This window comes from Diprion similis, chromosome 1 (genome assembly GCF_021155765.1).
Source record: "Diprion similis isolate iyDipSimi1 chromosome 1, iyDipSimi1.1, whole genome shotgun sequence".
NCBI lineage: Eukaryota > Metazoa > Arthropoda > Insecta > Hymenoptera > Diprionidae > Diprion > Diprion similis.
The window spans coordinates 7,831,197-7,848,362 of record NC_060105.1 but is presented as its reverse complement, the minus strand read 5'-3'; the positions used below and the strand labels follow the sequence as shown (position 1 = coordinate 7,848,362).

General features: G+C 36.0%; 1 protein-coding gene across 7 annotated transcripts; it reads left to right on the top strand.

Annotated features, from left to right (window-relative positions):
• The first annotated feature begins 646 nt into the window (after positions 1 to 646).
• On the top strand, positions 647 to 16,582 carry LOC124406356 (calcium-binding mitochondrial carrier protein Aralar1). 7 transcript variants are annotated; one of them, XM_046881754.1, is made up of 19 exons: positions 647 to 801; positions 998 to 1,060; positions 10,133 to 10,189; positions 10,935 to 11,077; positions 11,245 to 11,360; positions 11,441 to 11,580; positions 11,659 to 11,805; positions 11,907 to 12,048; positions 12,164 to 12,257; positions 12,578 to 12,616; positions 13,211 to 13,301; positions 13,399 to 13,474; positions 13,563 to 13,681; positions 13,757 to 13,927; positions 14,006 to 14,146; positions 14,231 to 14,425; positions 14,550 to 14,652; positions 15,436 to 15,526; positions 15,870 to 16,582. In XM_046881754.1, exons 2-19 carry the CDS (start codon positions 1,016 to 1,018, stop codon positions 16,057 to 16,059), a joined length of 2,100 nt encoding a protein of 699 aa, XP_046737710.1. In that variant the 5' UTR covers positions 647 to 801; positions 998 to 1,015; the 3' UTR covers positions 16,060 to 16,582. The 7 variants fall into 7 exon arrangements, with proteins under 7 accessions (XP_046737710.1, XP_046737737.1, XP_046737752.1 ...); XM_046881788.1 differs by having other exon boundaries at positions 727 to 801; positions 998 to 1,064; XM_046881781.1 differs by lacking the exon at positions 12,578 to 12,616 and having other exon boundaries at positions 648 to 801.
• Positions 16,583 to 17,166: the final 584 nt, after the last annotated feature.

The following is a 17,166-nucleotide window of genomic DNA, read 5'->3' as shown; positions in this document are numbered from 1 at the left end:
CAAAAAAGGGGATTAGCTTTGTACATTTTTTCAATCTTGTCACTGTTGGTTGATTATTAATTCGAAGGCACAATCATGGTTTCTAGTCACAATATACATATACCTTACATAATTTGTGCCCTCATTAAATTTTTTCTATCCTTTTCCCAATTATGATAGACTATAACGAATAGAGTTTAATTTCGGACATTTTATGAGTATTATTGGTAACTTCCTATTGATTATCAACTATTATTATTATTATTATTATTATTATTATTATTATTATTACTTTGATATATTAATTTGTATATAAAGACTACTCTAAGGAAAAATCTGTTATAAACAGTACAGAAAAAAATCAATTGTATACTCAGCGTAATGTAATCATTTGCATATTGAAGTTATAACAAGAAATGAACAATCATAATAAATCAAGCAAATAATCTGAAGCACACCTCGCTGAACAATACTTCGATTAAAATCATAAATAAATCCGGTACACATTCTTCAATAATTTAATCCGTGGCCGAAATTGAAAAGAAGTGTTTTAGAACAAAAAATAAGAATACATAGAAACTGTAATTCAAGTTTGAATAGCCTAGTATTTTCGCGCGCTTGTTGATAGTCGTCTGTTTCGCTACCTCGTGCGATCCTGAGCTGACAAACTTTGATTAGTTCGCGAAAATGCCACGAGATGTCGGCTACAGTGAATCATTCCGCCGGTCTAGAAGCTGCACATTACGTTAGAAAGAAGATCACGGTACACAGTGCCCGGCGTAGCAGCTCTCGATTTTGACGGACAGTGTTTCACGAGAGCAGGTAACAAATGTTAGTCTAGTCGTAAGTCAGCTCCATGTCCCATTTATATGTGAAAACGATTTCCATCTTCAGAGGTCCCGTGATAATTCCGTGAAAAGCCTCTTAATCACATGTAATTTGATTTTGGAAAGAAAAAAAAGAATCATTTTCTTAACAATAAATCAAAATAATCAACACATTACGTGATAAAAATCAGGTGAATTTCCGACCGGGAATGTTGATGGACTGGTCCACGGTTATTGCAGCGAGTAGTCAAGAGGTGGGTAAGTTTTTTCTTTATATCTCTTTAGTTCTAGTTTTTTACCTCATGACCATACCTCATCTATCGTTAGATCTAGTAAATTGAAGAAATAGCTTATTTAGAAGCGACGAGCGTGACTAGGCAGCGTTGGCTTGCGAATGTATGGAATATAATTCCCTGTCAATTATCTCGATTAGACTAAACTAAACGACGACGGCCTTCCTGACACCTGTCAAATCGGCATGCTCGATTATCAACATTTACATCTGACGTTACGTTACGTTACGTATCGTTTTATTATCCAGTGTGCAGTCGTCGAGGTTTCCACACTTCGACTGACTGGCACGAAACCGTGACTCGGGCTTCCGCGCTGCGCTCGACGGTGTGGCTAACGAATATCGATCTAGCCGAGTGCCTCTATGCCTACTCTTCGTCCAATTCGCCAGAATTTCGAGGTCACCGGGTCCCGTGTCAGTCCGTGGCGTCCGACACGCTTCAAAAGCTGAATGCCGTAATTCCGAAGATCTCTGTAGCTCAGAAGGGAGACTTCACATTGTTGGACATATTGGCGATGCATTTGAATGCGAATAAAATTCGAAACAAAATTTATGTGCCTGTTATAATATGGTGAAATAACAAGCACGTGGGAAATGCAGTCAAGTTTATCATTGACCTTCGTCGCGACTTCAAGCCACACGGCCTTGAACTTGGAGTCGCTTGAAGGTAGAAGCACTATAAGTACTCATCGAATGCCCCGCGCAATGGCTAAATCAAATAAATTCGAAAAAACTGAACGCAGTATTCGTGCGAATAAATTTTCCCGATCTTCATTCATCTTGGCTATTGAAGAATTATGCGAGAATCATGATCTCGGTATTTGAAATTCCGTTTCCTTGTAATGTATGAATATTTTGTTCAAGATATTGGACATACACACGCAAGATTAATTCAATTGGGGAATAATTATCAGCGAACGATGCGGTTTATCCATTCGCGTCTCTGCTCCGACTTATTCGTCAGGTATTCCGCATATAGCGCGAGATACAAAATGTCGTATAGCGCGAATGGATATATATATATATCTATACGTATACATATATTCACACACACTCGAGCTAAGGATAAACTTGGTCCGTGTGTCCGAGTGCGAGGGCGAGAAGCGAGATTAGAAGAAGCGAAATGGTTACGTCTTGCCCCGCGTTTCTGCCTCTGCAGCCATCGGTTTCGCGCTCGCGTAAAAATCCTACTTATATACATACAGCATTGGCATTTTCGGTTTAGCGACCCTGACAACGACGGACACGAAGCGAAGCACTCGTCTTCTGCAGATACGTTAGCTAGCCAAGGTCAGGCAGCACGCATTCGTCGCCTGATCTTTCTATAGCCGCGTGTGCGCTCTTGTACAGACACAGAGTCACACACACATGCCTAGGTATCATAAGTGTTGACAGATACGAACGTAAATCTGCACGTGTAGGTGTTAGAAGATCCGTTATATACATTTCCAGTGCGGACGTCAGTGCATCAGTCTCTCACTGTACGCCAAATGATCAGTAGCGCGAATGAGCGCTTGATGCCTTTATGGGTATTATTACCCACTTATTATTCCGCCAACAACTTATAGTATAGAAATCGCATTTTGTTTACATCTTAGAATAATTTTTTCTTCCTCACTTTTGTCAGAATTTTTATTTTTTTTGCTTTGGTAGGTTGGGGGGAGCCTTAGGCAGTATCGGCATTCGGCCCCCAGTTCATACGGCAGTATAAGATTTTACAATACGATATCTGACCACGTGGCTATAATACAGTCGTCGCGTAATTAAGGTATAATCGTTACGTTGATATTTTTACGTATGAACAATATGCGTACCGTTATGAGCTGATAGTTATAATCGTACGTAATCTATCCGCAACCTACACGGATCCGGATGATTATTTATTGTTTGTGTATAGAAATACGTAAACATGTATGTGTAAGATCGAGTTTCCTCACATTGCATAATGTCAGATAATGTATAAGTGATATTATGTTGGTAAAATTCTTCCGTTAAGAGAGATGATATCTTTCTAACGTCATACTTGCTTCTATAACGCACGCATTTTATCGTTGTACTACATAATAATCATAATGTATTTACTCCGGGAAGAGGAGGCGATAATTTTCCGATCCAGTTAATAACACATACACACACAGAAGTAAAATTAGAAGAACGTAAGAAACAATATTTTTTTTAAAACGCGACCTGACGGCGCGACGCAACAGTTGCACAAAAATTTTCTGCCTTTCTGACGTCAGGGCTGATCATTGTAAAAACATTCTTTAAATAATCTAATGCGACCGAATCTACAGCCCTCGTAATTTCTCCTTGACGCGATACATCCGCTGCACATGGCATTCCGCACGTACCGCGCGTGAATCTCTGCCAAGTTAATCGCCTACATAGTGTTGTGTTCTTATTTATCAACTGCCGAAATAAAACAACACTTTTATTCTTCAATTTCATTACTGTAAAAATATTCTTTTTTTTTTCGTATATTGTTGGGGTAACGATTAACAGCGGTTAAGCAAGTTTAATTGTTTCAGACCTATTAATCCCTGACATAAATTTCCGCTGTCACTATCCTCGAGATCAAAATTCAATTCGTGATACGTTTTTAACGTACGTACGTATGGCTGAGCTCATAATTAGCGTACCGACGTTATAGTCTCGCATTACCGTACAAATCACATTATATGTACACATGTAGTTTGATTGAGGACAATGACGGACAATTCTTCTTCCCGGTAATCTGGTTACGTCCGGTTGGTACTTTGATTGTAAGAGGAACGCGATACAACTGCCGCATAGTCAAACTCTAAATATAACTAATCAACGCCACTTTTCACGCGTGTTGGGTATTTAAAACTGTACATATAAGTCATCGTCCGATTTTTCTTTGCTTATACAGGACAAACCGAAAAAGTTCCGGGATGCTCAGGGAAAAGTTTTCGAAAAATTATTCTAATATTTTTCGTACGGTGTTTTGGATCGGCTTTATTAATTTATTCATGATTGCACCAATTGCACCAATCGTCTTATGAAAGGTTCAATTCAGTTTATCGTCAGTCAGGGAAGAACTTAATCTAACGTTCTCGATGATTATCATCAATTTTTATCACCAGTCGATCAGGTATATTACATAATAATCTGTGGAACTATATTACATTACGTTTTGCAAGTGTCTCAAACTCACATGGTATTATTTTCGCGGTCACGTTCATAATATTCAAGCTACATCCAATTGTCTTCTCTCTCCTTCGAGAGTGTAACAGCATGCTTCATTACCAACACGGCGATAGGACGTGTTAGTCGATTTATAATAATAATAATGACTTGGTATATCAGCGGTTTGAGTGATTGGTTCTCCCCGAGTGGATATGTCATATGCCTTTTTATCTTTTGCATCGCGATACAGAATTTTTGACGACCAGCCTGCAAGATGTATGTTGGCAACGTTTTCGCAACCCAACATTTAAAGCTGGACGAATAATATTGAGAAATCGGTTAATCGAATAAATAATTTCAATCGCTAATCGCAGTTGTTATTCACTTTGTTGACACATCACTTATTTCAAACATTGTTTTCCTATCTGGGGGGTATTTTCGTTTTTTTTTGGTTTTTTTTTTTTCATTCAAAATTACACGCTAATTACTCAATACCATTGCATACATGCCGACAATTCTTGATAACCGTTCCGCTTAATATGGAGCGTTGAGCATTGCAAAGCAACAAGTGGTCTTCATTGTTTAACGAGCATCTACTTGGTAATAAGCGCGTTACGGAAGCTTGTGAAACTTTACAACTAACTTTGAATTTCCATGAGCTGAATTTATGGGGAATTCCATACACACCCATACCAATGTCCGATCCTGACCTTTTTTGATTTTCTTAGAAAAAAAAAAAAAATGTTCAGCTTGTTCCAACTCTGAAACAGCAGCCGTAATTCTTTTAGATTTGTTATTAACATTTTTTATTTATAAATATATTTAAGGTTATTTTAAAACGGACCCTTTTTAAAATTCTCAAAAATTGTATTTTCTTTTCCGAATATTTCAAGACCGGACCTATTATGGAGCGATTTTAAAAGTTTAAAAAGAAAATCTTTCGGGAATATTCAGACCATTGAAACAATGTTTTAGTTGACCAAAAAAATTAACATTGCTGAGAAAAATGAATATTGAAAATGGAATAGAAAATACAGTTTCTGAAAATTCGTGAGAATTTAAAAAAAGGTTTTTTTCAAAATCGCTTCACATATTAAAAAAAAAAAAAGGAGCAGGGTTTGCATGGAATTCTCAATATGGAATCAAGGCTTGTCCTGAATAATAATATAAATTTCTCTCTTCCTCGAATTGCTGAAAGAACTTTTCCAACGCAATTATCAGTCTGTGCGAAAAAATCCCATGCATACTATCGTTATCAAATTGCATAATCATCGTTATCAAGTTAATCGCCGATTCGCGATTGCTCGAACGTCGATGAGAACACGTGGCCGTAGAGGGGATATTATAACCGGGATGACGGCAGCAGGGTCGAGTTTGGCCGTAGTTGAACTGCCGTCGTGGGTTATTCGTACTCTGAGAGTTTAGAGCTGTGGTGAGACGGAGTCCGTCGGATATCGTCACCGGACAAGCAATGTTGTATTATTAAATTTTTCACCGCCAGCTAGAATTATTTCGCGGGTTTCCTTCGGTCGTCAATTATATATATATAATATATATATATATATATATATATATATCAGTGTTTCGTCCAGCTGCGACGACGTAACTCCCGACGTAACGCAACAACCTCGACGTTATACAAAAACGAGGCTCACCGGCAGTAGGGCAGCCCTCAATGACGGAGGAGGCCAATTCGCGGCGGCCCTCTCACTGACTGCGGATCTCGAGCGAAAAATTTTAAGAAAAACAAGAAAGAAATCGGTATAAAATCGAAGCAATTGGAAGAATTTTATTTTGTCGTATTTTTTGTTTTATTTTAAAAATTTTTACTTCAACTTTGTCTCGTTTAAAAATAGAGAGAACCGATTACACCGTTGCGTAATATGTTTATTATATACACCGACGACGATATTTAGCCGATATTTTGAAGTGATAATCGTATATAATTATTATTAAACCTGCAGTGCATTATACGAAGTATATTTTAAGTGTTTTGAGCAACTCTATAATAATATAATATTATAAAATTGAAAGAAGCAAATTTGCCTGCTGTAAGGTGTTGGTATTTCGGTGCTTTGATTGTTGTTTATCTCTAAAAACACATTTCGACGTGGAAGCATAAATATAGTGACTAAAAATAGAAAAAAAAATTAATAAATAAACGTCATAGAAAATTCGTACACTTTGTTACGCAATCAGGATGCTGCTGAAGAATGATGAGACTTCCGACACAGAGGTCAGTCGCTTCTTTTCTATTCATTATAAATTTTTCACCACCCATACATGTATTGTAAAAACAGCAATCGACTCGTTGCGTGCCTTACGAAGACTAAAGATTGCTTATATCCAGATAATTCGCGGCTTATTATCGTGAAACTGTGAATTTCTTCGGGGCCGATAATGTAGCGCGGCTCGACACTTGAAATAAAATTTCGCCCACGCAACTCTCGTGACAAGGTGACTAAGAGGGTATTGTTACGTGACACATGCACCATTTTTTCAACGTCACATTTCTTTTTCTTCAAAGCATACCCGTGTTTGAAAATTCTTACTCAACTATTTGAGATCCCATTTTTTTCAATCCTTCCCCGAATCAAGGACTGTAATCTACAGCGAAGAACGTATGCAAGTTTGCGGTATGAAAAAAGGAAGAAATGATTTTTATTTACTTATGGAATATTACGTAAACTGCAATGAATAATGAAAATTTTTCAAAAGTCAGCTTAAACGAAGAGGAACAATAATTTGTAGTATGAGTCAGATGTAAATGACCTGCATTATTATACACCCGCGTTTCCATCATTCGAGTTACTTAAATAACAGATTCATTTAGAAGAATGATTAGCTTCTGTTATATCGTGTAGTAATTTTAATTACGTAATAACCCCGGATTTCCTCATGCATATCTTTTATCTGTTCTCATCCAAGGTTCCTAGGCCCGATTTTTTGCAATCTAGATTCCAGTTGAAAGCAGTTAAAGTTCGTGTATGATCGACGGCACGTGACGAAGATACGTAAACCCGTAATCGCTAGATGATAACCACAAACCACCTTTCTTACATTTTAAGCAGATAGGATTAGGATTTATGACTTTTAGTCTTGCGGGTGATGATCGTACAAATTTTTTTACGTTTAATTCTTACTCTTAAGTTTTATTGAAAAATAATTTTCTAAACATGCTTAACATTTACAGCAAAATTTTACTGAATAATACTTCACACGCTGTAAAACAGTCCTGAAAAAATTGAACTTGACATTTTTCAATACTCGTTTTAATTCACAAACATTGGAGAAAAAAAATGCAGCAAGATTTATCGCCGCGTTCTTATATACGTTAAATAATTATCCTGTATAATTTTCTTTCGTTTTCACTGTCGTAAATTTGTAAAAAAAAACTATCTTGTTCGTCGTCTCTGTCATATTTAAATGTAATGTTGAAACTTAATTACGTATATGAAATTCTATCCAAAGCATAATGCATCTATTTTTTTTTCTCTTAATCGTTATCGTGTATTATATCAGCTGTTTGATCAGCTGATTCGTCAAGATATTGAGATAATTCAAGAGAGTGGAAAGATATTATATGTAGGTATACACGTACATACATATCTACATTACGTCGCGACCACGTGATACGAAAGGCGCTCGTTGTAATTTTGTAATTGAAGGCTGTAATTTTTTTTCTTGTCTCTTCTTCCCTTTCATTTCAATTCTCACTGCTTCATTATATCTACGAGCACATCTTTCTTCCTCTTTCTCTTTATATATATATATACATATACACAACGTCGGAATTAAAAGTCCGACATCTCAACTGCAGTTCATACTGATTACGTATAGACGGCTCAGATTCATGTGTATGTCTGTATATATATAACTGCTTGAAGATATCTGACCAATGACAATTTTCCAACAATTTTATTCGATTTTTGTTCAAGGTTATAATCAATTATCAATACTTTTCCAGTCTCAAACTGCAACACATTTTTTTCAGTATAGTGACCAAAGAATTCAAATAATTTTTTTCTAGAATTTAATTTGTACAGTGAAGTCGAAAGAAGATCAAAAATCCTGAATGAAAATATGAAGATACAGATTAGAAGGATTTAAATTACACGTACGATTTCATTAATCAAACATCCGGATGTCATTATCCAATGACAGTAAATAAAGTTTCAAATAACAACAGTATTAAATACAGCATGGCATAAATACCGCAGAAAAAGTCTACTGTAACACAAGTAATCGCTGGAAGCATTATCATAATTATTGCGCAACCAGCTGCAGAATCAATCCAATCATTAGACTGGAGTTGATAACGTTAACGTAACGAAACGTCAGTGAAAAAAATCATTATTGCGCAATTTTAGAATGACTTTCAAAGAATTGACTTTGAAAATTATGAGTTATTTTATTTGTCATAGTTTAATAAACTTCGCAGACATTCCTAAAGGTGCGAAATAACGATTTTTCCTCAACATACTTCGCTGCTAGTATAGCTTCATCCTCATGTCAAATCAATGTTCTCGATGCATGGATTCTATATCTATACTCTATACTATATATTCACGTTATATGCGCTCGGGTTGTGTGATATTTTCGTGACGATATCGCTAATCAGTTGTGTACGTACACGACTCACGAGTCGCTGCTGCAGACTTCTCCAGAGACGCCATCATCGTCGGTTTGGTGCGTTGGTTTATTACCGCTTGATTTCAGTCTTTACCAGACTTCGGTTGAAATCGTGCGCGGTATTACTTATCACCCCTTGCTGTTACATCCCGTTGTTTTCACTTTGGGACATCTTTCTCAATAATAATCGAAAATCGGTCTTACCAGTTTAATTAACCGCTCGTCGTCACGTACGTACGTCTCTCTTGAAAGTATTGCAAGTTACGGTTTAACTTTCAATATACCGTTGAAAATACTTTCCAACATTCATCCGCAGAATGCCGCTGACGACGAGAGTACGTTTATAATATTATAAATTAAAGTATTAACCCTCATCATCAAATCATTTTTCAATCAACGAATAGTGAAAAGCCGAGTGAATGGAACACGGCGACACACGCGGTGCGAAGATCAATGAACTGACCTGTCGGCCTGACTTCTATTATACTCACACACGGATGTGTCATAATGCAGTATTATATTTGTAACGTTGAGAGGCATATCGAAGCAATTCAAGTGTAGACGAAAAGAACCTCGGAGGGTTAATCGAATCGGTTATATTATTATATAATATACTTACATTCTACTTCTTATTTTTATCATATCTACTCACTCGATCACTGAATACAGACTGTTCATTGATATCGTGTTCATGTGTGATAAGCTCTAACGAGTCCTATTGTAATATAGGCTGTACGTAAGGTACGCAATGACCTTGACAGTATTACGTAAGATCTCCTTGACCTCGTGACGAGGCTTGAAATTGTAGAATTGTGTGTCAGTGGTTACCACGGCGTTCGGTCACGATCCGTCTGATTACATACTTTCTCTCGCTACTGGTAACACTTGTATTGCAATGCAGCATTGCGGTTCCGCATGAGAATCCTCGCGATTCGGTCAATCTAATGTCTGAAGTTTTTGAAGAAAAATTTTATTTTATTTTTTTATTATCTTTAACCACTCCTCCCTGTTCGATAAAAATGTGATCGTTGAAAGATTTATGCATCAAGGTCACCGCGGAAATGTACATACATTGTCAAATGATAAGATAAACATTAATTTTAACAGTTGGATAATAAATTAGTGGTTACATAGGTGTACATGATGAAATTTATTTAATTATATAGTATCGAAATATTGGTTCGATTTATTCTACTTCAATTGTAATTTTATTATTTTTTTTGTTCATAGAAACTTTATTACCGTGTTTCAGGGTGCCGGGTATCTTAAACGGGCTAACACTGAGCGGCTACATGAAATTTTCGATCAGGTAAGCTATATATATGAATTGTAATAAACTTTTAATTGATGATAATTTATTCTATGAATTTCTACTATCCACGTAGAATACGCAACATTGTTAGGCGATTGCTAGTACGTAAGTAAATAATTGGTTGATCGTTTTCTGCGGTTATTAGAGGGGGAAAAAAAACTAGTATTAATTAATTCACTAAAATTGTTCAATTCAGGGGTACATATAATGATATAATTGTGTGTAACATTTATGGGATACCCGGAAGATAAGATTTCAAGTGAATGCCTCAAATATTACACCACATTCGTGATATTGAGTATATTTAGAATTAATTTCAACCGATATCGAAGAGGGTTTGATATAATATGTGACATAATTCATCGGTTAGATAACGCTGGCAAACTTTAAAGTTTTGGTAATGGTTACAATTCTTGAGTTATCATTGAGTTCTGGTACACGTGTAGTTTAACAATAAAAGGACCCATTGATTGATTTTATTTGTAACTAAATCTGCATTTAATAATTTTTCGACAAATTGCAAAAATTTTTGTCGCCTCGCAACTGTGCCGACAGTGAATATGTATATTCGCAAGCCTATTAACAAATGACTGAAAATCATTGCTGGTAAAAATGTTGCATATAATTGGGCGCCCAACATGATGCTGGGGATTAGATTGTTGGAAAAATAATAAAATAAAAACACGATAGTAATGCAGGAGATTGTAAAGATAGCAATATTTAACCAAATTTTTAATTGCAGTATGCGACGCAGGAAAAAAATGGAGAGAGATTTATGACCCCAACAGATTTCGTACGGAGTTATCTTGGCTTTTATACGGATGCAGAGTTTAATCCAGAGTCCGTTAGGCTGCTTGCCGGCATCGTTGATACCAGCAAAGATGGGTAAGTTGTAAATAAATAAATAAATAAATAAACAAATAGGTAAATTGAATAGAATCGAAAAAGTTGTTGATCTCTAACTACGATTCATTGATACGTACTGTACTGACGGTGAGGCTATTTTTATTTGCACTTATTTATACTAATAAAGTTTATTTTCTTCGCAATAGGCTCATCTCATTCGCCGAGTTCCAGGCATTTGAGGGGCTACTTTGCGTCCCCGATGCTCTCTATAGAACAGCTTTTCAATTGTTTGATACTAATGGAAACGGAATGGTTGCGTTTGGTAAGTTTTTATCGAATTATTTTGTTGAAACTAGTCCGTTATGAAAGATGCGTGTTTGTATTGTCGTAAAAAAATTTCAGACGAGTTCGCTGAGGTGATGAAAAAAACGGTTCTTCATCAGAAGATGCCGTTTAACATGGACAGTGGATTCATAAAGCTCTATTTTGGCAATGATAAAAAACGACTAATTAATTATGCCGAATTTAGCCAATTTCTTCACGTGAGTTGGAAAACCTACGTTAGAAACATCACGATCGATAAAGTTGTTTTGAATTAACTACGAGAGTTTGTGTTTCAGGATTTTCACGAGGAATATGCGATGGAAGCTTTCAGAAAGTTTGATACAGAAGGTGCCGGATTTATCACTGCCTTAGACTTTCAAGACATTATGATTAGCATAAAGAGTCACTTACTGACTAACAAAATCAAAGATAATCTTGTTGCGGTAAGTTTCATGAGATAATTAAAGTTCAGTTATGAAGATTGCAAACTTGATGATCAAGCACTGTACTAACAGGATTTATTATTAATTGACTTGATTTTCAGGCTGCTGGGGCTGGACAGGGGGGCAGAAAAGTCAGTTTTCCCTACTTCATGGCGTTTAATTCGTTGCTGAATAATATGGAGCTCATAAAACGCATATACTTGAATGCCACGAACGGTCACAGAAACCAGGAAGTTACTAAAGGTACAAAAACCTCAACATCTAATGTTTTTAGTTTAAGCTCTATGATTTCTAAGGGTCCCCAATTCTTAGCAATTTTTCAGCTATCTTAAAACCGGACCATTCCTTTTTTTCACAGAGGAGTTCCTTCACTCTGCTCAAATGATGTCACAAATCACGCCCCTGGAGGTAGACATTCTCTTCCAACTGTGTGATCTTCTTCATCAAACTGGGTGAGCTTATAAGAGTCATTTATTTCATTGAGATGAGAGTTGAATTTCTTAGAATTTGAGGCTTACCAGGCCACCTTTAACGAGTTATGTAAATGTGCAATGGTATTTTACTCTCCCGGTCAATGATTGACGATATTTACTAGTATAGCATGGAGTTGGAGGTTCGTCGGAGGAGGATGGCTGTTCCATTGTCGTTGATGGTTCTAATATAATCCCAAAATTTAACAACAGTCAAAAACCATGTAACTTCTGATAAGTGTTGAAAACAAAAACAGTACAGTAGACTCAGAACATTTGTGTGTTTACGCTGCTTGGATCAGTTCTACGACTGAAGATTCAGAGGCAAGGCCGTGGTTTGGGTGCGTCTTTGTATTTCCGAATATCTTCTTCTAGTACGATATTTCTAATGATCGCCACAATCTGCATCGTTATAATTTAGTTATTTCTTCCTATCTCAGGACTTATTTTAGGAATCATTTCAACCGTCCTTAGCAGCTGAGGCCAAAACGTCGCGCAGCCAAAATAATGAATGCTTTACAGAGATAGAGATATATGTGAAATTGATTTTTCTTTTTAGCAGTACTTATTGCCGCTTCTCAGTTTGTTATGTATACATATTGTTTCCACTACCTTGCACAGGTGAATAACGTAACACTAAATCCACAGACATTCGTCACATTCGTCAGGATGTTGAATTGAAGAAAAGAATGTTGTTTTTGTCTTGTTACTGTGTCTTTTAAAGATTACAAATGGGGTACGATTTTCTGTGGATCACAATAATCTAGATGAGAAGAAATTTATTGCAGGGAAATCAAGTTGTCTTCTCGTCTACAAGAGTTATAAACGAGAAATTCAATTTCATAAGAACTATTTTATTATATGCTTTTTCAAATCTGATTAAGTGATTATTGAAGAATATGTTACATTTAATTATTTTCTTATCGTATTTTCAGGAGGATAGTCTACAACGATCTTATTGATATCACGCCGGAACAGTATTTCAAGCAAATTTCAAAACGTCTTGCGGAAATCAAAGCAGTTTCGGTTAGTTGGAACAATTCTTCTTCAAATTTTATTATTCGTAACTAAGTGGTAAAAATTTAAAAACTTGTCTTGACCAAAATCAACTATCATTTTTCAGAGCCCTGATGAGCGAGGTGTTGTCACCCAAATTCTGGAGAGTGGATACAGATTTATACTCGGTTCAATTGGTGGAGGTAATAATAAACTCAATTTACTTAAATTATGGCAAATTAAAAGCATTGTAAATACTAATGTCAATTTATTTTTGTACTCATTTTACAGCCGTTGGTGCGACGGCAGTTTATCCAGTTGACTTGGTAAAAACGCGTATGCAGAATCAAAGAACAGGCTCATTCATCGGTGAATTAATGTATCGAAACAGTATGGACTGCTTTAAAAAGGTTGGAATCAGAAAGTCTGAAGATATAACTCTCCCTGCATTGTTAATGATAAAGCCGGTGCCTTTTGTCTGACAGGTAATTCGTCACGAAGGTGTTTTTGGTCTGTATCGTGGCTTGGCTCCACAACTAATGGGCGTAGCCCCAGAAAAAGCTATAAAACTGACGGTGAACGACTTCATGAGAGACAAGTGCATGGACAAGAATGGAAACATTCCGCTATTGGGAGAAATTATGTCCGGAGCATGTGTACGCATTTATCATTCAAAGTACCCTGAAAAACTTAAACTTCAGTAATAGCATATATCTTTATTCGCTCTTATACAGGCTGGAGGATCTCAAGTTATATTTACAAATCCGTTGGAGATCGTTAAGATCCGACTTCAAGTTGCCGGTGAAATAGCTGGAGGATCAAAAGTTAGTGCGCTTTCGGTCGTAAGGGAATTAGGGCTGTTTGGTCTGTACAAGGTAAGGCTTTGTAAAATTTGATAACAGTATTTAACTCACTGTGAAGTATTAGCAATCTTCTGAGCATCTGATATCACTTTTCAGGGTGCTCGGGCTTGTCTCTTGCGTGATGTGCCATTCAGTGCCATTTACTTTCCCACTTATGCTCATCTCAAAACGAAAATGGCCGATGAGGGAGGGTACAACACACCGGTATCTCTTCTAGTTTCAGGAGCTATCGCCGGTATCCCAGCTGCTGCATTAGTCACACCAGCGGATGTCATCAAGACAAGATTACAGGTGATTCTCTATTTCTGTTCTGTATTGGCGAGCCAAGTGTGCAGCGATATGCCCTGTTGTTACCTGTGTTGATAGTGAAAGGAAAGACAGTCCAATTACAATGTCGATTTTTTAAATACTACAGGTCGTAGCAAGGCAAGGCCAAACAACTTACACTGGTGTAATGGATTGTGCTCGTAAAATATATCACGAAGAAGGTGCAAGAGCTTTCTGGAAAGGTGCCACAGGTATGTCTCATGATTTTATATTTCTTTTATCATTATGAACTACTTTTCGACTTGCCAGTTGACCTTGTATAAAAGGGATGATTGTTTTGTAGTAGTAGGTAATTGCACTAGACGCCTATTGTAACGTATATGGATATCGGGCTGTTTAAAATAGAATCTGAATAATATTTCTTATGATGAAAGTACAATAGGTTTAATGCCTCGTCCCATAATAGAGTTTATATTAGTTACATGTCGGCTTTCAAAGCCACGTGTGCCTGAAAAAAATGATAAATTCTTGTTAGTAATATTTTTTGTCGTGGTCGATTGAATGCATCGGGCTGGACCCGCTGCATCATTGGCCCTTATTCCTCCCAATATGACCCGGCGACTTACTTGTGAGTGAGTATACCCCCTTCTCTTTCGAGACTGCCCTAACGATTGTGCCCTAACAAGTTTCTCATTCACTTTGATGTCCGTGTGCAGAATGAACAACACTGTTGAGTCATATGCTCGTTTTATATACATTACCAATGTCTGTATCACTGGTACGTGCATATACGGGATATAGTATACACTATGTATGTACTTTCATTTATTGAACTAACGTCATGAATAATTGAAAATTAAAATTCATGCGCTACTGAATGTAAATGTATTGTCCAGTTAGTTCATATATTCAAGAATGCACTTCATCGATGGCACATGAACTCTTTCATTTGCATCTTATAACGAATTTAGGATGACCTGAGTTTGGTAGCGTATCGTGTTTGTGTTTTATTTACTTGATTTTTTTATTTGTAGCTCGAGTACTAAGGTCATCACCACAATTTGGTGTCACTCTCTTCACCTATGAGTTACTCCAGAGGCTGTTCGTCGTTGACTTTGGAGGATCGTAAGTGAAACATTGCAGTAATAATGATTTGTAATAAAATCTCGGTCTTTTTATTTTGATGCGGCATAAAAAATAGCTTAACGTTTTAAATATTGATTACTCGTTGAAGCAATTTCTACATTTTTTTCTTTTATCGACATGCCTTTTCTTTTTTACAAACATTGATTTATGACTATTCCTAAGGCATAATAATTCATCAGATGAATATACAGCAACATAAAAAAGTTTTGACAAAAATATTGAGCCTGGACATTAGTATAGTATTTCAAACTTCATCTTCACGGCAATAAATCGTTAACATATATGGTTCATTCAGTTATCTAACAAGAAGTTTTTTTCACAGACGGCCGACTGGCTCGGAGCAGAAGGTTCCTACGACAGGGGTCGCGAATGAAATACGATCAACAAACCCAGACCATATTGGAGGGTACCAAGTCGCCCTACCCATCTTTACTGGTATTGAAACGAAATTTGGCCTTTGCTTACCCAGGTATCAAGCGGTTGCAGCGAAAACGGCGAGACCTGCACAGTAATACTAGTGCTCCATGGCTTATAGAAGCTAGGTAGTTTTACAAAAGATTGTTAATACGTTTCTATTCATGTATATATACGAATGTATGCAGATATTTATACATATGTGTGCATGTATAAAAATGTCGATCGCAGATATAGATGAATCATAATAATATTGAATTGAAAATTTCTATTTAACATCACTTTTAAATGAAAGAAAAATAAAGCACCAAATGTTCGGTTTCCATAATATCAAGCTACTTGCATATTAGGGAGAGTGAGACATCTACTTGATCTTTCAAGGCCTTTTAAATAAATATTTCTGATACATGTTGCACTGTATACGTAATATTTTATAAATGGTTATTCGACTGGTATAAATATCAATCTCACTACAAGTCTAGCAGACAGCTGGGACATTTGTTTTCAAGCCGAATAAAAATTATGAGATATCTGTCTACTCCTAAACCTTGTTACACGTTGCAATGATTGCACCTGTTATCATAGGAAAGCTCAGGAATATAATGATAGGATTATTAGAAAATAAATTCCTATGCTTGCTGGGCACTCCCGTTATTTTCAAACAGTGGTCGAGCTGATATGACTTTTTTTTTGGCGAGTGTCCAACGTTATATTACATAATACATAACTGAAAAAGTCTATTCGAAGAGTGTCGTTACAAATTGCAATCTTCTCTTGTGTGAATTACATTTTGGAAACTGGCTCGATTCTTATTCAACTCACACACACATCTATAATGAAATGTACAAACACGTGTTAAAATATTACACCTCACTTTTCGAAGAGTAATAAGTGCATCGTCTTATTTGTTGCGTTTATATATTACATATATTATTCTGAACACCTTTTTTTTTTGTTTGTCTTCATGAGCAACACTAAAACCGACCATTGAACTTGGAAAAACAATGTCTACATATATATATATATATATTTATATATGTATATATATATATATATATATATATTTATATATGTATATATATATATATATATATATATATATATATATATATATATATATATGTATATATATATATATATATAAGTCATAACAATTTTAATTTCTGCGTAATTAAATGCGTTTATTGGTGTATGAATTATATTAA

Coding starts and splice junctions, on each gene's coding strand:
- LOC124406356 (XM_046881754.1), top strand. CDS start 1,016: ATGTTGATGGACTGGTCCACGGTTATTGCAGCGAGTAGTCAAGAG. Junction 12,258..12,577: donor GATCTTCTTCATCAAACTGG/GTGAGCTTATAA, acceptor TGCTTGGATCAG/TTCTACGACTGAAGATTCAG. Junction 12,617..13,210: donor GAGGCAAGGCCGTGGTTTGG/GTGCGTCTTTGT, acceptor TCGTATTTTCAG/GAGGATAGTCTACAACGATC.